This window comes from Triticum urartu, chromosome 7A (assembly GCF_056163025.1).
Source record: "Triticum urartu cultivar PI428250 chromosome 7A, HENAU_Tu73, whole genome shotgun sequence".
Classification (NCBI taxonomy): Eukaryota; Viridiplantae; Streptophyta; class Magnoliopsida; order Poales; family Poaceae; genus Triticum; species Triticum urartu.
In genome coordinates, this window is record NC_141879.1 from 707,811,240 (window position 1) to 707,832,306 (window position 21,067).

Consider the following 21,067-nt stretch of genomic DNA (forward strand, 5'->3'; position numbering starts at 1 on the left):
GCTCAATTCATTAATGGCTTAGGGCCGGTCTTCAGTAAGTCAATCACCATCGGGTGGAGGGGAAAGCCCTATGTCAAGTTCAATGGATTCACCTACCCCAGTCTCAGAACTTTCTAGACTTTCTTACCTGTGTTCTTCTCAACTAAGAGAAGGGCGTGCATCTACAGCAGTGGTATTATCTTCCTTTTTCTTTTTGCATCTTTGAATCCTGGTGTGTTGGTTAGTACCGAAGCCTCTTGGCTAGTACAGAGTTGTGGTTTGATATAGCTACTAGAGAACCTGGAGGCACTCTCTGAAAATAAGTATTCTTCATATGACATGTGAATAGACAACTCCTGGTATGCTCATTTCATTCCTCTTGGACCTAGATCTTCACTTTCAAAAGTGCAGAATTGATGTATCAAAGGCATTTCAAAGGAACAGAGGGTCCATCTTTGAAGTGAGAGACAATTGGTTTCAACTGTGTCGTAGGGGTTGTATTCTTAGACCTGCTAGGCGGGAGGAACCACCGTCCTGGGTATTGAGCATGTGAATCATGTTATTTTGTAGGAATAGAGATTCTCAGCCATCATATCTTGTTCACCCTTGGCCATGTCTCCTTCCGAGAATGAGTTGGTTTGGGGAGATCATTAGGTTACTGAGATCGAAGTAGTGAGGCTGCTTGAGTGCCATCGAAACCCATTTGAAATTGCAATGACATATTGAAGTAGTAGTTCGTTCAGCACCCGATTAGGTATCTGGAAATAGTTCCTTAGCTCTTTTCTAGTTCGTTAATGACCTCAGCGGTTGAAATGGAATTGGATCCCGGCTTGTTAGTTAATAGAATCTAAATGAGATTGAATGGAAATGTTGGTAAACCGAGGGGTGCATCATACTTTTCAATAGATGTTGGGGTTCCTAAACCATAAGGATACTCTTTTCATAGAACAAGGCCTGCCAATCGATCTCCTAGGCTATAATCCAAGGGATAGCTTAACATGCATCTCCTAGATGGAAGTGTGCGACAATAACTTTGAGCTCCTGTAGTCTTTGATCCTTGATCTGAAGAGGTAGGCAGCTATGATAAAGAAGCCAAGGGATGAAGTGATTGTGGTTGGCGTGCCACATGGAAACTAGATAGGTGGAAGCAATTTTAGACGACCTTGTGGGTCATCCTAACATTGAAATGAAGCTATTCGAGCAGACAGTGAATAAAGCTATGAATGGGGGTAGCTTTACGAGGCATAATGCCGGTGTGCACTTTTCTTTTCTCAAACTGTGGTTGATCCTCTCTAAATCAGAGGTCAACATTTCTTTGCAATGAACGTTTATTAGGTCTGGAAAACCTTGTTAGGTGCACTCGTAGGTGAGCTCAAAGCGAGGATTCATGCGTTCTTTCTTCTCAAGAAGACGGAATGATTGCTCGGTATGATATAGATTCTTAGCCAGGGGTTTGGTAGCTTATGCCCCCTAGTTTGCAATGTAGAGCAGAAATGGTTGAAACGACTCCCATTGTGTGTGGGAATTCTTTCAAATGTGCATGGCCTGGTGACTGACAGGATGCCCCTGTGAGTGCTATTCCATGTGCTGGAAAACCTCTTTGGCACATCTTTCGCGATCTAGTTAACAGCACTTTAGTGACTCATGTCTTCCATGGCTTAAACCTGCTTATTATACTAGAAACAATGGAATACCTCAAGTTGGATATAGGTGAGGTGGGACTTAAGAATGCCTTGTCTGGAACATCTCTTCAAAGCAAGAATTAGCGTATAGAAAGGAAGCAGCATTTCCTTTCAGCTGCTTTTAAAAAGTCCCGGGGGATATAGCCCACTTCTCATTTATCAACACCAGCTTATCTTCTCTTTTCTTAAGTATAAGAGGGATAGGTACTTATTCCTGGCCGGCGGTATCATTGCTGCTCCCCGCCTAATGCGGATCATTGTGCAATGCTTATGTGAAATCTCAATCCAAAACGGATTCGTTTCGTTGGTAGAACCCACGCGGACGTCAAGATCAGTCTCCTTTCCTTTCAAAAGTGAGCGAGCAGAGCTGAAAAAGATGGAGTTACCTGGAGATGAGATTTCTTTCTACGGATATGAAGGATAGAAATATGCTATTTGCTGCTATTCCATCTATTTGTGCATCAAGTCCGAAGAAGATCTCAATCTATAATGAAGAAATGATAGTAGCTCGTTGTTTTATAGGCTTTCTCATATTCAGTCGGAAGAGTTTAGGTAAGACTTTCAAAGAAACTCTCGACGGGAAAATCGAGTCTATTCAGGAAGCATTGCAGCAATTCTTCAATCCTAACGAAGTAATTCCGGAGGAATCCAATGAACAACAACGATTACTTAGGATCAGCTTGCGAATTTGCAGCACCGTAGTAGAATCATTACCAACGGCACGCTGTGCGCCTAAGTGCGAAAAGACAGTGCAAGCTTTGTTATGCCGAAACCTAAATGTAAAGTCAGCAACACTTCTAAATGCCACTTCTTCCTGCCGCATCCGTCTTCAGGACGATATAGTCACAGGTTTTCACTTTTCAGTGAGTGAAAGATTTGTATCTGGGTCTACGTTCAAAGCTTCTACCATAGACCTAATTCGAGAAGGCTTGATAGTCCTAAGAAAGGTGAGGGTGTCCGAATGAGAAATCTCAATCCAAAACGGATTCGTTTCGTTGGTAGAACCCACGCCGACGTCAAGATCAGTCTCCTTTCCTTTCTCTTTTCGGGAGCAGAGCTGAAAAAGATGGGAAATTCCAATGATTCTTCGTTCATTATTTCCAAGTGTCATTCTTTTGTTCATTGCTATACCATCGTTTGGTCTTGCGTTGCCAGTACTAATAATGGCATTAGTTGTCTTATTCGGAGTTCAAGGAATAGCCTTTCATCTTGGGAATGAGAATGTCGCGGATCTCAATGTTCTCGTCATGACCAATGCTCCTAACGAGGGTGACTTTCCCATAGACCAACCTCCCGTTGGCGGACTACCAGACCTCCAGCAGGAAATGGCGCACGCCGCCCATCCCAAAGCCATGATTTCAGAGTTGACTTCCAAGGTTGAAAGAATATTTAACGAAGTAGGCACTCCTCTTCCTTTAGAGGAGGGTGAGTCTGCGCGATCGTTCACTGAAAGTCTTATATTGTGGAATAGTGAGGGAGGAGATACTCTTCAACAAATCTTCTCTGATTATACGGAAGCCGGAGATGGAAGCAAATTCGTCGCAACAGCCACCAATCTGGCGAAGCGGTTTCGCCGCGCCGAGCTCGGTGAACCAGATTCTCCCGACCCCGATGCACCTGCGGAAGAGCAGGAGGCTCATTCCACGGGATCCCCTGAAAGCACAAAAGCAAATGATGGGGCGAACGAGGCAGGCCCGTCTTCTTCGAGGAAGCGTAAAAGGTGGGATGATGATTCAGGGTCCGAAGATGACGATTCGGGGGGACCCGGGGAATCTCCAGATCCAGTGGAAATCGTTTACGAAGGGGATGCACAAGGGTACAACTGGGAGGGGGATTAGGTTGGCCGCCAACTTCGCCTGCCTTTCTATCTGAGTTCTTCCCTCTTGGTGCTTTCGAACGACTCCTAAATTTCACAAAATCCTTTTTTTCTTTCTTATTTGAAATCCAAATCGAAATGCCTCAACTTGATAAATTAACTTATTTCTCACAATTCTTCTGGTTATGTCTTCTCCTCTTTACTTTTTATATTCTCTTATTTAATAATAATAATGGAATACTTGGAATTAGTAGAATTCTCAAACTACGGAACCAACTACTTTCGCACCGGGGGGGCGAGATCCGGAGCAAGGACCCTAAGAATCTGGAAGATATCTCGAGAAAAGGTTTTAGCACCGGTTCTCATATATGTACTCCAGTTTATCCGAAGTATCCCAATGGTGTAAGACCATCGACTATTTGGGAAAAAGGAGGAAAATCACTCTGATCTCTGATTTCGGAGAAATAAGTGGCTCACGAGGAATGGAGAGACAGATTCTCTATTTGATCTCGAAGTCCTCATATAACACTTCTTCTAGTCAGATCACTTGTTGGAAAAACATAATGCTCACACATGTTCCACACGAGCAAGGAAGCATAATATCATGAAAGCCGTCTGATAATCTTTCTATAGGTTCCCCGAAGAGAATGGTCTCATCACAAAAACACTTTCTATATGTTCTGTTATTTCGAGATTCAAAGAAGCAAGCAAGTTTTTCATATAGTTGTTTTTGTGTAGTGATCTCTGTTCATGGAGATCACGAGGCCACTGATACCCGAAGTGGTTAGGTGGGATAGAAGAGAGGGAAAGCGGGCTTCTATCACATAGTTTCTCTTTCAGGGTACATAGGACGGCCCTCTCGTCATTACCTTTTGTGCTTACCCGTAGCTAGCTGTGCCTGAAGTCATGGATGACGCTATTCCCACTGAGAGATGTGCTGCAAAATGGAAGCTGTGTTAGTCCTCGGCTAAAATCATCTTCCTTTATTAAAGACCATATATATCCATATGTAGATAGAAGAGGGGATATAGTCGTTCAAAGCTAAGGTGAGTCTGTTCCAGCTAATTCCTCAGATTCCACTTTCCTGTCTGTCCATGTAAAAAGGAGTCCAGCCCACAAGGAGAGGGAATCCACAATAATATCTGTTTTAGATGCTTTCTACTATGTTTCAAGTGATCAAAGAATAGTATCTTTAGACAGAACTGAAATAGCAGATGCAGATTCGAATGTTAAGGTTATTAAAGCTTAAAGGAAAAAGCAGTCATAGGTTAGGTGACTAAGAAAAGAATGTGGAAAGGGTCACGGATAGGATTGGTATATTAGTTCCAGCTATAACAGAGATTTCTCAGCATATTTCTATCTGGTTGGTATCCGCTGGTACCATTCATTGTGAGTGCTTTTAGGGGTTGCTCAACTCTCGGCTATTTTCACCATCTAAATGATTGCATCTTCCCGTTCTCACAATTTCTCAAAGGTTATTGTATTGATACTATGGAATTTAGAGTGAAAAAACAATAGGGTTCAATTCGATTCATTTTGGAAACTCTAGCGGGGCCATCCCAAATTCCTCTCAGCTGTCATAATTGAATAAAAGGGATCGTATAGCTTTCCAATCCAGCAACATACATCTATCACCTAGGCATAAATGCCAACATCAGTATGCAGAAAGAATCTGTTTAGAACGGTTTAGAGTCGGAACCAAGGCAAGATATCCAGGATTCCGTGTCCCTCCAACTCCATCCATTGGGCGGCGTCTTTTCATCCGGAGAAGCTGTCGAAGCGATAGCCATGTCTGATCCCCGTATCTGTGAAAGAGCAAGGTCTTCCTAGTGGAGTCTAGAAAAAGAGCCGGTTATTCTGAGTGGAGTCTGGAATGAGACCTGCTGCCTCCGGCTTGACCATTAGCTGCTCTATCTGTTATTGGCATGGAATTCCTGAACCCATAGAAAAAGAAGGATTAGGAGACGTCCATCGAAATAGACTAGGAGGCCTCTCACTAGCGCTATATAAGCTGCCGGATTCCCTTTCACTTAAAGCCATTCCAACAATCTATTCGTCGTAAGCCCTTCTAGCAGGAGCAGGGGCTGGAGCAGGAGACAGATCAAGCAGGAATGGTGAGTCACTCACAAAAGGTATTCACACCGAGCCTGACCCACCAACCTATGCACAATCCGATACCCCTCCTCTCGAAACGGAAGAACCAAGGGAAGCTTAGACCAAGCCATTGATCTATTCGAATTGGAGAGCCTGGAATGGTGTTACTAATAGCCCAGCCCCATCTTCGTCCGCATCTTCATCTTAGGAATGCCTTTACCCATCCACCTAGGAACACAGAAAGCTACCATTTCTTGTTGCATCATTCTGGAATCCGTGGGTCAAGCTCACTTTCCGGGAATGCTATCTCTATCCTTTGAAACTAATTCTCTCATTCTTCTGTTTCATACAGCCTAAGATTGGAAATCGAAATCCCCAAACAGACAGACGAGCTTCCCAGACCCCGATATGGAGATGGCGACTCAAGTCTTGCATGCCGGAAGGAGTGATTCTAGTCTAGGAGATCTATCAAACCCAAGTCTTTCTTTTACGAGCCTCGATCAATAATCAGTGTTGCACGCACCCATACCAAAACAAGAAACGGTACACTTTCCCTATCCCCATTCCCATACCCTTTCCATCTACTGGCCAAGGTTTCCATTCTTTCTACTGGCCATGGCCAAGGAAAGGAATAGCCAACACCCATAAATTCTGTGCAAACACTTCTCATCACCTTTTCCGCACCCAACCTGGTCTCGTGAGTCCAGGCCTAAAGATGGATACCTCTGCCTCGAGCTGACTTGACTATGTTCGATTCTATTGGATTCCATTCTCATCTCTGCGAGGAAGGATCCATAAAGCCAGCTAGGCCTCTTCTTATCGAAGGATCTATTATAGCCTATTCAAGCGAGAAACCTTTTGAGTAATGACTAGGTTATAGATCTGTATGGGATCCGCTAGGCACAGCCCGCGGTAGATCCCTTAGCGCAAAAGTAGGCAACCCTATGGCACCAAGTGGGTCAATCAAGTGATCAAGTATGATTCATCTCTAAGCGAGCGTAGAATATACAAAGCTTTCCATCTCCACCAACGGCAGATTTCTATCTTGCCATTTCAATTTGGCTCTATGGGAAGCTTGTATCCCTCGCTGTGACTACTATTCTTGTGTACAAACCTATGGTGGATAAACCTCTATGGTGCATGCATATCTGTTTCGCCTAACTTGTCTTAGTCATTCCCACATTGAATCGAATAAAATAGGACCAAAAGACGGAGGTTTCTGAACTTATTTATGCTGTATGCCTAAGTTTCCAAACCCGTCTTGAAGGTTACTTTACCAGAGAAGTAGGTCCTATTGACCAAGAAGCGGAAAAAGCATAGTCGGTACTTCTTAATGCGGTACGTAAGCTGGTTATCCTGACTAACAATCATGCCTTGCTTGGATTTAGGGATTAGGAATTCTTATTGGGAAAGAGATTGGATTGGCATTCAAGTAGGAGTAGATCCTATTGGTCCAAAGTAGGCATTCTTGTATCAATTAAAGTAGCTATCTTCATGAAATAAGCGCTAAGATTCTAGTTCAAAGATAGGAGCATTAAGCTCTAAATCCAGTCAGTCCAGCTGGAAGTTTCACTAACTACTTAGGGAACTAGGGACCAGACCAGAGTTATGATTGGTGTATTCGATTCCTACCGTAATTGAGACTTGCCCTCGCTCGCGGGTGATTCCTTATAGCTTGATCCATGTGATGGCTGTTCTCTGCAATGAACCACAACATGTCCATGGACTTCACAGAGAATTGAGTGAATGCACTAAAAACCAAGAAATGACATAGCGAGAACTGAGCAGCTCGAAAAGCTCGGACTTCGTATACAGAAAGTAGAACTAAAAGCAGATGAGTAGAGATTGAATCGAGCATAGAAATAAGAGAGTTTTTCTTTGCTTAGCACTGTTCGGTTCATCTTTCTTTACAAGTCAATCTATGCATAATTCTATTTCTTGCAGCGCTGAATCCGCTTTTGAAATACAGATCAGGGGGCGGTATTGTTATTCCTTGGCTCGCCACTTATGAAATGAAACTAGATATTTCTTATTATTTTCTTAGGAGCTGAGCTCCGCATGCGGTTCGCTTAAGATGCGACAAAACCTTATCCATTAGTCTTGGCGATGCCAGGGATGGAGGGAGTCATCAGTCGCACAAGCTTATTGCTAAAGTGTAACGCCCCCGATCCAATCGTACACTAATCATGCACGCAAATGTGTACGATCAAGATCAAGGACTCACGGGAAGATATCACAACACAACTCTACAAATAAAATAAGTCATACAAGCATCATATTACAAGCCAGGGGCCTCGAGGGCTCGAATACAAGAGCTCGATCATAGACGAGTCAGCGGAAGCAACAATATCTGAGTACAGACATAAGTTAAACAAGTTTGCCTTAAGAAGGCTAGCACAAACGGGGATACAGATCGAAAGAGGCGCAGGCCTCCTGCCTGGGATCCTCCTAACTACTCCTGGTCGTCGTCAGCGGGCACCACGTAGTAGAAGGCACCTCCGGTGTAGTAGGAGTCGTCGTCGACGGTGGCGTCTGGCTCCTGGACTCCAGCATCTGGTTGCGACAACCAGAAAGGAAGGCAAAGGGGGAAAAGGGGGGAGAAAGCAACCGTGAGTACTCATCCAAAGTACTCGCAAGCAAGGAGCTACACTACATATGCATGGGTATCAAATGTTGTAAGGGTATCATATGTGGACTGAACTGCAGAAAGCCAGAATAAGAGGGGGGATAACTAATCCTTTCGAAGACTACGCTTCTGGCAGCCTCCGCCTTGCAGCATGTAGAAGAGAGTAGACTGAAGACCTCCAAATAGCATCGTATAGCATAATCCTAACCGATGATCCTCCCCTCGTCGCCCTGTGAGAGAGCGACCACCGGTTGTATCTGGCACTTGGAAGGGTGTGTTTTATTAAGTATCCGGTTCTAGTTGTCATAAGGTCAAGGTACAACTCCAAATCGTCCTGTTACCGAAGATCACGGCTATTCGAATAGATTAACTTCCCTGCAGGGGTGCACCACATACCCCAACACGCTCGATCCCATTTGGCCGGACACACTTTCCTGGGTCATGCCCGGCCTCGGAAGATCAACACGTCGCAGCCCCACCTAGGCACAACAGAGAGGTCAGCACGCCGGTCTAAACCTAAGCGCCCAGGGGTCTGGGCCCATCGCCCTTAGCACACCTGCACGTTGCGTGGGCGGCCGGAAGGAGACCTAGCCTAGTGGCGTTCCAGTCCAATCCAGCGCGCGCCGCTCCGTTGCTGACGTCAAGAAGGCTTCGGCTGATACCACGATGCCGGGATACCCATAACTACTCCCGCGTAGATGGTTAGTGCGTATAGACCAAATGGCCAGACTCAGATCAAATACCCAGATCTCGTTAAGCGTGTTATGTATCCGCGAACGCCGACCAGGGCCAGGCCCACCTCTCTCCTAGGTGGTCGGAACCTGCCCTGCCGCTCCGCCTCAAAACTCCACTCGCGGGTGCTCCTCAAGCCGACCCGTCTTTAGTCACCACATGTATCATGTATAAAGTATATAGTATTTACCCGTGATCAACTCCCGAGTGATCACGGCCCGATAGTATAGCATGGCAGACGGACAAGGATGTAGGGCCACTGATGAAAATACTAGCATCCTATACTAAGCAGTAGGATAACAGGTAAAGGTAACAACAGTAGTAGCAAGGACAGGCTATGCAGCAGTATAGGATTAACTGAAAGCAGTAACATGCTACACTACTCTAATGCAAGCAGTATAGAGAAGAGTAGGCGATATCTGGTGATCAAGGGGGGGCTTGCCTGGTTGCTCTGGCAAGAGAGAGGGGTCGTCAACACCGTAGTCGATCGGGGCAGCAGCAGCGTCGGTCTCGGTGTCTATCGAGAGAAGAGGGGGGAGAAACAATAAATATTTAAGCAAACAGATGCATAGCGATGCATGACATGACAAGTAACGATGCTAGGCGTGCCCTAACGTGGTATGAGGTGGTACCGGTTAAGGGGGGAAACATCCGGGAAAGTATTCCCGGTGTTTCGCGTTTTCGAGCAGAGGAGCCGGAGGGGGGAAAGTTGCGTGTTCGCGATGCTAGGGATGCGTGGCGGACGAACGGGTTGCGTATCCGGATTCGTCTCGTCGTTCTGAGCAACTTTCATGTTGAAAATATTTTAATCCGAGTTACGGATTAAAAGATATGATTTTCTAAAGATTTTATTAATTTCTGGAATTTAATTAATTAATTATTTAATTCGAAAAAAAATGAATTTATGACATCACTATGATGTCATGCTGACGTCAGCAGTCAACAGAGTTGACTGGGTCAAACTGACATGTGGGTCCAGTGGGACCCACCTGTCATACACTGTTTAGGTTAATTAGGTTAATTAGTGATTAGGTTAATCTAATTATAATTAATTAACTTAATTAATTCCTTAATTAATTAATTAATTATTTTTATTTTTATTATATATTTTTATTTTTATTTTTTTTAATTCTTTTCCCTTTTTTTTTATTAAAACGTTCTGTGGGGTGGGCCCCCTTTGTCATAGGCCCCTTGGGGGCCGTAACAGGCGCGGTTAGCGGGCGCTAACGGCCGCGGGCGCCCGTGCACCCGAAAGGGGCAAGAGGGGGCGCCGACGGAGGCCGTAGCCTAGTGCGGCGGGGTGAGGCTGTGGCCTCGGCGAGGCTCGCCGGCCAGCCGCGGCAGGCGGAGGCGTGCGCAGGGGGCGGTGGCGCTGCGGGCCGTCGCGGGGCCGCGCGGCTGGAGCGGCAAGGCGAGGAGCGGCGCAGGAGGGAGCGGAGCAGGGCAGGGAGGCTGGGACACCGGAGCGCTCCGTGAGCGGGCGCGGCCAGCCGGCGGGCAAGGACGCGGGCGAGGCCACGCACGAGCGGGCGAGCGCGGGGCTGCAACGGGGTTGTGCCGGGGCGCACGGCTTCCGCAGCGGAGCAGCAGCAGCCGGGCTGCACGGCGGAGGGAGAGCGGCGGCAGGGGGCGGCCAAGGCGAATCCGGCGGGGCGCGCGTGTACGAGGACAGGGGGAGAGGAGGCCGGGGGCCTCACCGCGGATCCGTAGGGACTGGGGCAGCGGGGGTCGAGGTGGTGGCCGGGGACGACGTCGACGGGGAGGAGACGAGGCCGAGGCGGCGGCGTGCGTCGACGGCGTTGGCGACGAGGAGACGAGGACGACGGGGCGGCACCGTGGCGCTGGGGAGGCGGTTAGGCGACGGAGATCCGGGGCGGTGGCGATGGTGAACGGCGGCGGGGCGACGGGGATCGACGGCGGCGTCGGGCCGATGGGATCGGGGGGGGGGGGTTCGCCCCGATCCAGATCGGGGGAGGGAGCGAGGGGGGCGAGCGGGGTGGGGCGAGTGGGGGCGGTCGTGGGGGTTAGGGTTTGGGTCGCGGGGGGGGGGGGAGGGGATAAGGGGAAAGGGGGTGGCCGGCGGGGCCTTTGCCCAGTTGGGCTGGTTGGTGGCCTGGCCGGCTGGGCCGTCTGGCCCAGTGGGGGGGTCCTTTTTTTTTGTTTGTTTTCTGTTTTTTGTATTTTCTTTTCTTTATTTATTTTCTCTTCTGTTTTATTTCATTTTAAAATATTCAGACACCTTATAAAAATGTGTGCACCCCACCATAATTAACCTTGTAATATTTGACAACCCCCGAACATTTTAGTTTGATTATTTTTTTTTGAAAACTTTTATTACCATCATAATTTTGAATTGAATTCCGAAACCGTTTTGATTTAACCCGAGATTAACTACAGTGACAGAGGTGACGTGGCATCATTAGTGAGGATTACTGTAGCTTAATTACCCGGGCGTCACATAAAGCCAAGACAGGACATAATAGCTTCTAAGTAATGCCATTGTACCCACTTTCATCATGCCCAACTCAAAAACCATTTATCCCATACTTCTTCTTTTCTTGTTCCTTCGTATGAATAACAGGAATCCCGGTTCGGATGGTTGACCAACATTATGATTGTGTATGAACTAGGGCTTTGGCTCAACACCTGCTGTCTTTCTTGCCCATCCTTTTGTGGTATCAAAGCTGTTCATTGAGATCCATGGGTTCACGTTACAACCCACCAATAGTCGATTCCAGAGCGGAAGGCGAAAAAGATAGGACGGGGACCCTTCGGAAGAAGGTATATGCCCGTAGTATCTAGAAAATATTCATGGTTGCAAGAGCGAGGTTAGTCATCCTCACCATCACCATCAAATACCGGTACTCGCTTTTTCTACAAGCTTGATTTACGAACTCGACCTTTCGCAGGAAGGAAGTTCCGTATACCATCAACGGAGTCAAACCGCTAGAGGGTCACATATATCTAAATACTAGTTCCGATCATACCAGTACTTACTTCCGTGGAGATACGAGAAAGGGGGAGAAGATGCGATTATGTATCATAAATACTAAGGCCAGACAGACTAAAAGGGGCTTTTGGATACGAAGAAGGTTTTCACGTCTTGCTTTGGGTGGTATGCTTCCTCACTGTTGCTATTCTGCCCTTTCCTGGTAGTCAACCACCAACGAACGCAAGGAGATCTGGACCTGCATGTAATGTTTTTTTTGCCAATACTCTAAAGCAGCTTCCTTACATCAACATGGGATTGCAAAAGGGAGGGAAAAAGGCGACTCCTCCTTAGTAGGAATAGTAGCTGAGGCTGCTTCAACTCATAATGAAGCTATTCCAGCACATAAGTCCGGGATGATCTGAGGTCGCTGGTCTCACATGGAAGAGATACGAGCCTCCGCTGGATAAACACCAGAACTGGTATCGGCTTCTTTTGTTCGTAACGAACAAGCAACGGATTGGGGATTGCCAATAGAAAAAGATACAACCAACCAGCAGCTTTTGGAAACCAGGATCACCCCCATTGTAAAGAGAACACGGCACCCCTTTCCGTAGGGGCTCGCAAAGGTATTATACTGGATGTGCGCATAGAGCTAATGAAACTCCATTCCTTTTTCTCTATACTCAAGGATCTGCTATAGCTTGCTTTTCCAAGAGTATTGTATTGACCTGATTCCCCAGGAAAGAGTTGATGGCATCTCAACGCAAGAAGGTAGAGAAGAATCCCTAGCGAAGATGTGCCGAGAGCGAGAAAGCTTGTCTTCCCCGAGATTATTTATTCCTCTTATTTCTTATATGAATAACTGAAATCAATCCTCACTTGTATTAACTTCATGAGTGAAGAGATAGAGAAACCCTCAATACCGGCACTGCTCCTATCAAAATCAAATAATTGGATTTGTTTCCCCACTTCCTCCACGGGATTCGTACATCGGATGAGGATTCCTACAACGGTACAACGGATCAATCCATTCAAATCAATGAAACCATTAGGTACGCCCCGGGATCTACTCTATTTTTAGATTTGCTAATGCCGAGATCCGATGCGAAAGCAAAGCGAAGGTTGTTATTCAATAGTTGTTGCCGGTAAAGGAACAACGGAACGGGTATCTTTAGCAAAGCAATTTTGATTGGTTGAATCGTATTGAGTTCCGGTCTCTTATAGGGTCTTTCTTTGTCCTACTTATAGTATCTTTCCTCCAGCCTATCGAAACTCGTGTTTTTATTAACCAACAACACATGCACTTTGTTAGAACTAAAGAAAAGGTTATTCAATCCACTAGTGCAACTGAAGAGAAGGAATTACCTATTCTGAACCTCCACAAGAAAGAGCTCATAACCACTGCTTGTGAACAGTTCTCCTCAACTGAAGGCGCACTACTTTAACTATCAGTCTAGTCTCTCGAGGGCACTCTTTCGATCTCGAACAAACTGACTTCTCCGGAAGAGAGATATTCAGAAAACCCGATTTCCAGTCCTGTCTTAAGAACCCGACTCCAAAGAAAGAAAAAAGAAAAGCGGACTAAAAGAGAACAACAAAAGAGAGATCACTTTCGACGATTGAATAGCACTTTTATATCCAGATTGGAACTGGACTTGAACCTTCATATCCAGATTTCACTCCACTTTCACTTTCATATCAGGAACGTCGACTTGCACTTTCAATAGTGAATTATTCACTTTCCGGAATTGGCTCATATTCACATAGGCCAAGAAAGACGAATAAGACCTTGAACTCCCTATTTCACGTATAATCGAGAGACTCATAATATCAGTGCCTTGGGTAAATGCCTACCAAAGGGAGAAGATTACCGAACTTTTTTCTGTCTTCTTCGCTTCCTAAAATATTTAGGGAACAGGCTGGCTTTCATGTTCATAAGTTCTCTTTGTCACATACATCCATCGCTTTCGTCTTTCTTGGCTTACTCAGGTGATCTAATTAATGGGCAAGCCCCACTCAAAGCAATTCAGTCCCGGAGCTCTTTCTTCTAAATGCGGATTCAATAGCACCGGTGACGAAAGCAAAGGATATTCAATCCACTTGTCGTCTTGTGGGCCTGCTTCTTTCCATTCTTTCTCTTCTTTTGCAGAGGTGTGTGTTGCGCCACACATACAAATCGTTTTTTTAGCCAAAGGGTGACTTTACCACTCGCTTCTGGTTCCAATGGATATGGGTTAGATGGATGGAGTCTTCCTTATTGAAGTGGGCAAGGCAAGCAGCTCCTCTCGAATAGGCTGATCGGTGATACGTGATTTTGGAATAAAAGCTAGACGACTCAGCCCTCTTCTCATCTCAAAGCTCGACCTCTGCCACTACTACTGCTTCCCTAGCCAAGCCATACTTCTCATTCTTTGCTTGAATCCATAAAAAAACAAATTCAGTCGAGTTTCCTTGCATGGGTTGATTGACCTTGAAGTCCATATATAGATTCCCGTAGTTCATCTCAACTTGACCAACCATTGAGAATGGAACAAATAGGGGAGATGGAATTCTTCTATATTGTCTTTCAACCCTTGCTCTTGCCTTGGCTTCGCCTTCCACCTTCAGCTAAGCACCTAACCCGTGGGACGGGACCTTCGGTCTAGCCTTTGTTCGGGTATGGGACCGACCTGGGATTCTTCCATCCGAGTGAGTACCGCCCTTCTGATTTGGTTTGAGTACGGGACCGACCTTCTCTTTTGTTTGTAATTGGGCTTGCCCGAAACAAAGGAACTTTGGTGTGAGAACCCACCCGAGTTGGTAACCCAACGTTTTCACCTACGATTTCTCCCTCGTCTTCTTTGCCTAGCCTTTAGCTTCTTTCTTGTCTGATCTTAGATTTCACTGTTAGGAAATAGGGCATTACCTGTCACTCCGCCTTTCTAAGAAGGCCTTTCGCTTAGTTGTCCTTTCTACTAGAACTTCCCTTTAGCAGTTCTGGAACATCTATAGTATGCTTGAATGTCGGCAATTTTTCTATATTCTCTTCCTCCTCGTCCATTAGTTCAGTTCCTTTCCTTAGTGAAATCTGCCCCCCTCCATCTTTCGAGAACAACAAGAGGGCATTCTCAAGCAGCCGTATTCTTCTTCACTTCCTAAGAAGGCATTTCCTTGCTAACAAGCCATTCTGGCAAACAAAAGAGCTACTTCTATCAAAGAGGAGAAAAGGCTAAGCGGAACTCCTCCCTTCGTGTCTTCTTCCTTTCCAAGCTTGTTGCGGGGAATCTGGGCTCTTTTTCAGCCCCTAAGGACTGCTACTTTGATGAATGAGGCCTCACGGTCTTAATTCCTAATGCTACTCCTACTTCTATTGCTATTGTTACTGCTTTTGGGAATTGGCATCTTTCTTCATAGGGGCCTAGCCATGGAAAGCTTTCCCATTAAATGAATGTGCTTGCGTACTCTTCGATTCCTGCGGGAAGTGTGGGACTAATTGAATTTCATTCTTGTCTGCTAAGAGAATTATTCTTCCTTACAGCTTGCATTCGATGCATCCACCGTACTAAGAGCTCCTTCTTGAAGAACCGGTTCTGTAACAACCCCAAAGGCGAATCTATCTAAATAAACCTAAAACTCCCATTATGATTTGAGATTGCCTTGCGGTTGCGCCCCTTGCCTTTCTTACTGGATTTCCAGTTGATGGGGAAGGCTTGGCAAAGAAGCTTGTGTCGGAAGAGAAGTGGAAAACTAAGCTGTTCGGGCTTAACTTAAACCTGATTGCCCTAGTAGGAGTCAGAATAAGGTTGAGGCTTGAAGACAAGCAACTGACATCTCGGATCTTTCCATTGCCAGGAGCATGGATGCCCAGAATGCCCTCAGTCTATGTCTGTCTATATAGGCTTTAAGGAAAAAGGCAAGTAAGCCGTAAGCCAAAAATCAAGGCTTTTAAGGACCTTCGACATCTTATAAATAAGCTAATAACAGATCTTTTGCGTCTTTCGAGATGCGAAGTGACTATCAACTTATTTCATCTTTCTTGATGATTAGGACAAAATTGTATCCCTTAGGAACCGTATGTGCACCTTTGTTTGGATGCCGATCGAACATTGTTACAATACGAAATACTTGAAGGCCACACGCAATTGACTCACCTACATTTTATGCTCCCACACTTTTGTAGAAAAAGCCTCTGCCTCTCGGGAAGTGCTCACATCAACTCCAATTTGGATGGAGCTTCTCGATGGGTTAGAGCGTTTGCGAACCAAAAAGGGGAAAAACCCATCCTCCAAAGTAGTGAAGTGATCCAGTACAATAAGACAATAGGTCTCATGGGCCAAGCCTGCTATCAGGCAGTGAGTGGGAATCAATCCTGAAAGAGAGAAGGTCTAGTGCTCTCAGAAAATATTTGATTCGCCAAAAAACTGGCTTTATCAGACCAATCCATGTTCAGAAGCCTTCCATCAAAAGTCAGTGGTCTAGGCCGCTTTCCTTGACTTTGAGTTGGATCTCATTCTTCTTCCCGGCACAAAAAGAGGGTAGACTTCATCCGAGACACATGGGTTCTTTTGCTTCCTTCAAAGAACTCGTCTTTGAGCCTCTAAAAAGAAGGGCATAGTATCCCAGCCACCTAGACCACCTAAAAGGAAGGAATTGGTATTTAGCTTTGAGCGATCCAATCATTGGTGAATGGGTTCAGTAAGGTAGAAGGAAAGGGCCCCTCCTGACCTGGGAAATTCACAGCAGGAAAGACTGGCGCCGATCAGCGAAAGCGAACCCTTCAGTACATCGCGTTCAGCCCTCCCTCAAAATCCCATTTGTTTTATTGAGGAATCACTCTTGATCCTCTAAAGGCTCTTCTCCGTCTATAACTCAAAGTCCATCTGTCTCTCGTGGAAGCGCTTTAGAGTGCCTAGAAGATCCAGCAAACGGGGGTGCCAATGCTGTCCCAAGACCAGATCACGGTAGGTAGCTGCTTTAAAGAGGTTGGGAGACAGACTGGTGAACAATCTTCTTCTTGTTTTCTCCGACCTAGAGCACTCTTTTTTTCAATCGTACGAAGAAACTCCGTGAAAAACCCAGCTATCAATCCTATGAGACGGCTAACTCCCAACTCCCGATACATTCTTTAGAGTCGACCAAAGGACTCGTTGGTTTGGACATAGTTTCTTTGTTCCTGTGTTTCTGTTTTGCTCTCCCCCTTTTTTCACTTAGTTTAGTTGGAATGGAAAGAGAACTTCCTTCAGTTTTTTTCTTTTTTTTTGTTGCCTGGTTCGGTCTCTCCGAGTGGAATAAGTGGGTCCTTCTTCTTTTTCCTGACTGATGAAGGTCGAAACTGAAGATCGAATCAAGCGGAGTCTGGATTCCTATGTTCGTACCAACTCAAATGATTGATGAATTGGATCTTGAGTATGCTCACTTCATTGTTAGTACAATTTCTTTCTTGTTGTTTCATTGCTCTCGCGCTCTGATCTTGATATTGATTGCCAACTCGGATAGAGGAAGTAAGCTGTTCTGTTTGGGCCATCGTTCTCTGTTCTATTGGATTTGACACTTTTTCTGATCTCCCTCTGCCTGTTTTTGAGCTCAATAAAAGAGAAAGTTTCATGCCAGTATGGGCGAAAACCATCAATTTTCACATTCCCCTAATAAATGGGTGTTTTTGAGGTCCTTTTTCCGATCAGTTTCATGCCAGTATGGGGTCAAAGTATACAAAAATCACATTCTCCCCGTAGAACGCTGTTTTTAGAGCTCTCCTTTTTGGAAACTTTCATTGCGCATAGTACGAAAACCAACAGAAATCCCACTGGCAAGGGTGTTGTGCCGGTTGCCGACCAGGCGATCGACCAGCTTCTGACCAGAAGCGTTGGTCCAGTGAGGTGAGCCACGACCAGAACAGAGCTGTTACAAAGGAAGCCCACTCCCTTATGTTCTGATGGGAAATAGGACTAGGATCTGTAATAGTTGTATCTGCTTTCCTTTGGTTTGCATGGGCACGTGATACATTCCTAGCATGACGTTGGAACAAGCAAGGACCCAGCGTGATCCAGAGGGCAAGTCCATCCCGGGTAACTTTGTATCCTGACCCAAGCCGGAAGTTTGTCGAGCTTGTAGTCTAGGACATTGGTAGGGATCCGCATGGGCACGCTGAACAATCCGATGACCACCCACAACACGAAACATCGGCCCCGCTCGTAGCGCTTGCCGATCATCCCTATCTCTACCTGGCCCGTATTCCCCGCCTCGCTGATACTTATTCATTTCTTTGAATCGATAAAGATGGGTATCCATGCCTCTTAGTTCCGGGGAGATACTGGTTATGCCAGTGTGGACAAGTTCAAATGGAGCAAACCCGCAAGAGCATGGAGCATAGGATTTGAATTAGCCCAATGCGGATGGCAGCGATCGAGCAACTAAACGAGGGAACTCCAAATAGAAATCTTTTGCGCTTTCCTAATGTGTTCTAACAGGTGTTACAAGCTTCGATAATCTAGCGTGAACTAACCCGAACTATGGTTTCGCTTCCCTAAACTATGTGGTATAATCACTTTAAGTGAAGCATGTCCCGATGATTCCCCGGATAGGAGAAGGCCAGCTGGGTCATTTGTTTGTATAATTACGAGTCAATTCACTCCTGCGGTTTTTGCCCGAGTCAAAAGACAAGCAAGTCCTTTGAGTACACAGCGAACGAAGTGCCAGAATGTGAGCCTAGGGTGAACAGTGGTGCTTCCATGGCAGTTGGATAGTAGAACAGAGAGGCAGGCCAGTAGAATATGGAGTTGTTTTCGTTCTCTTGTTATTCTTTTCTGGCTATAAGTGTTTCTGTCTTGGATTCGTTTGGCCATTAGGTTTGAATTGCCTTCTCTTTCTGTCTTCCATTTGAATTCCGTGATTTATCCTGCTATTTGGAGAGTAGTTGATATGGTCTTTCTTGGGTTTGGCTTTCAAAGTGCAGTTCGAAAAGAGTGAGTTGCTGTCAATGGCTGGAATGGAATATATAAATAAGATGGAAAATATGGCTTTCTTTCCATCTACCTATTTGAAGTAATAAGCTTATCTTTTAGGTGGGAATAGTTTACAATCGAGTTTGAAAGCATTAATGAAGTGAGCCTATTACATCAAGTTCTTTTTTGACCTTTTCATTTGAAAGTAGCCATAGGCAAGGAAGGCTACCTATTGATATGGAAAGAAAGCCATCTCTGGCTATTCTTTTTTAGGGTGGAAAATAGTGCTCCATATCCATATATGTGCTTGGAGGGAAGGCCACATCTTTAATTGTATTCTTTTTCGAGGTCATCCTCTTCAGCCTGTGTTAGTAGTGCTAGTTTTTCGTTTTTAGTACCTTATGGGTCTATAGAAAGGCTTAGAGGATCCTAAAGTGTCAGTTTATGTTGGAATTGCTTTGCTCTTTTTCAAGCAAATAAGCTTGAAAGAAAGTGCTTTTATTTGAGTGGAAATGAAAGAAGAAATCGTCTATCTAGACAGAGTATGTGTATTATTCGGTCAATGCTTGCCCATCTAGGCCCTTTAGATCTATATCTATCTTACTATCAAAAAGGGTTTTAGGAGGAGCAGAGCAAGTCGCGTTTACAGCCAGCAGTTCTTATGGGCGTAACTCCCTCTAGTATTCCAATAATCTCCTTTCCTCCAATATGTCACTAGTATTCAAGTATGCGGCTCGTATTAGTATGCCAGGCGTTCGAGAGACCAGAATTCTTTTCATAGCCTTCCCTTCAATATGCCATCTTGTCTTGCGGCGCTCTATCCTTCCAAGCGAGCCTGTGCTCGAGGAGCACTCCTTCTATCATTCATAAAATATGCTTATCTCTTCTTGGTCGTAAAGCTTCGCTTTGCTTTCATTTACCGAAAATGCCATTGGAGTTTCCATCCGGGAGGCGCAGTCTCGTACAAGCAACTTCTCTTCCTCTTTCGAAAAGTAGCTAAGCGGTGTCAGGTTGGAAGCCTGCGGGCCAGTCTGTTCTAGCGCCTCATTCTTTACATCCTTGCATTACTCTCTTCCTTTCCTCCTTGCCCTAACTTGAACTGGCTGAAACTAAAATGGCCGGACTTTCTAATGATGGCACTGGCTTGACTGGATCGACATGAACTTCTATTAGGACAGCAACTGTTTTGCCCCTTGTCGAACTTTGACTGAGACATAGCCTTGCTGCTGCGGGGCAGCCGACTTATAATTCTAGTTACTGTCCTTCTTGTTCATGTAGTGCCTGCCTCTCTCCAAAACTCCTTCCCGCACTTGATTGAGCAAAAGATGCAGCTTCACTAATTGAGTTAGGCACGTGCACTTCCACTGCAGCTCTGAGTTCATTCTTCAGACCCAAAAGAAATTGTGTCACCAGCAGCAGTCCTCCTACATTCAGATCATACAATTTAACCTAGCGGAGCGGATTCAACTACTTAAGATATTCTTCCTCAGAGCCAGTCTGCTCTCTATCATCATCTTTCGTCTAAATAAGTAAATAATGACACCGATATAGATCTTGTTGAGGACCCCCATCCAAGCCATAGGAAAGAAAGCCGCTGGAGTGCGACGCTCAAAGCAAAAGTAAGTAATAGGGAAACAAGGTTCTATTAGGCTTGCAGGGCTGCTGCTCTTTGAAAGACGAGGTCTAGTGGAAGAGGCGGGTCGGGCAAGTTGAGTACTCAGATTCGGCGCTTGCTTGACATCTCCCTTTGAATTTGAAACCTGACATGACCATTGATTCCGCCTCCATTGCCGGAAAGGATAACGATGGATCTTTAGCTAGCTCATAGGCAAAGGAAAGATATACGTTAACAGATAAGGAAAAGTGGATCCGCTACCAAATACGTTGTGGAGCCGTGTTCTCCAGGGAGGTTTGAGGGTTCTTGGGATGGGTTCTATGTTGCTGCCCATTCATTTCCTATTAATAAGGAGATATGTAAAGCTAGTCATTCTATTAAAGAGAACTTCCAGTGGCAGATTTTAGATGGTAATTCGGTGCGATTGTTATAAGACCCTTGGCTCGGTGGGACTGCATTGAATAGAAGGCCTATTCCTATGAACATGTCAGAGCTGTTGGAAGGTTTGTCTCTCTCCCACTATCTCATTCCTAATAGGGATTGGCATCTTAGTTTATTAGCTTTTTTTCTCCCTGATGAGGTGGTGCGAGAAATTTCAGCTGTACCAATTCCTAGAAGCATCTGTTCTGATACTTTGACATGGGGGTCTTCTGTTCACTCTGACGATTAGG

At 45.5% G+C, this 21,067-nt stretch overlaps 2 protein-coding genes across 2 annotated transcripts; both read left to right on the forward strand.

Moving 5' to 3' along the window:
- The first annotated feature begins 2,678 nt into the window (after window positions 1-2,678).
- On the forward strand, window positions 2,679-3,636 carry LOC147961865 (uncharacterized). Its single transcript, XM_087535987.1, has one exon. The coding sequence runs from the start codon at window positions 2,741-2,743 to the stop codon at window positions 3,497-3,499; it is 759 nt and encodes a 252-aa protein (XP_087392113.1). The 5' UTR covers window positions 2,679-2,740; the 3' UTR covers window positions 3,500-3,636.
- On the forward strand, window positions 3,616-4,381 carry LOC125529118 (putative ATP synthase protein YMF19). The gene is given in 2 exon segments (XM_048693520.2): window positions 3,616-3,835; window positions 3,838-4,381. Coding segments are annotated over 2 exon segments (468 nt in total). The 3' UTR covers window positions 4,086-4,381.
- The last annotated feature ends 16,686 nt before the right edge of the window (window positions 4,382-21,067 follow it).

What these genes read in the sequence shown, in the direction of transcription:
- LOC147961865 (XM_087535987.1), top strand. Translation starts at nt 2,741, where the DNA reads ATGATTCTTCGTTCATTATTTCCAAGTGTCATTCTTTTGTTCATTGCT.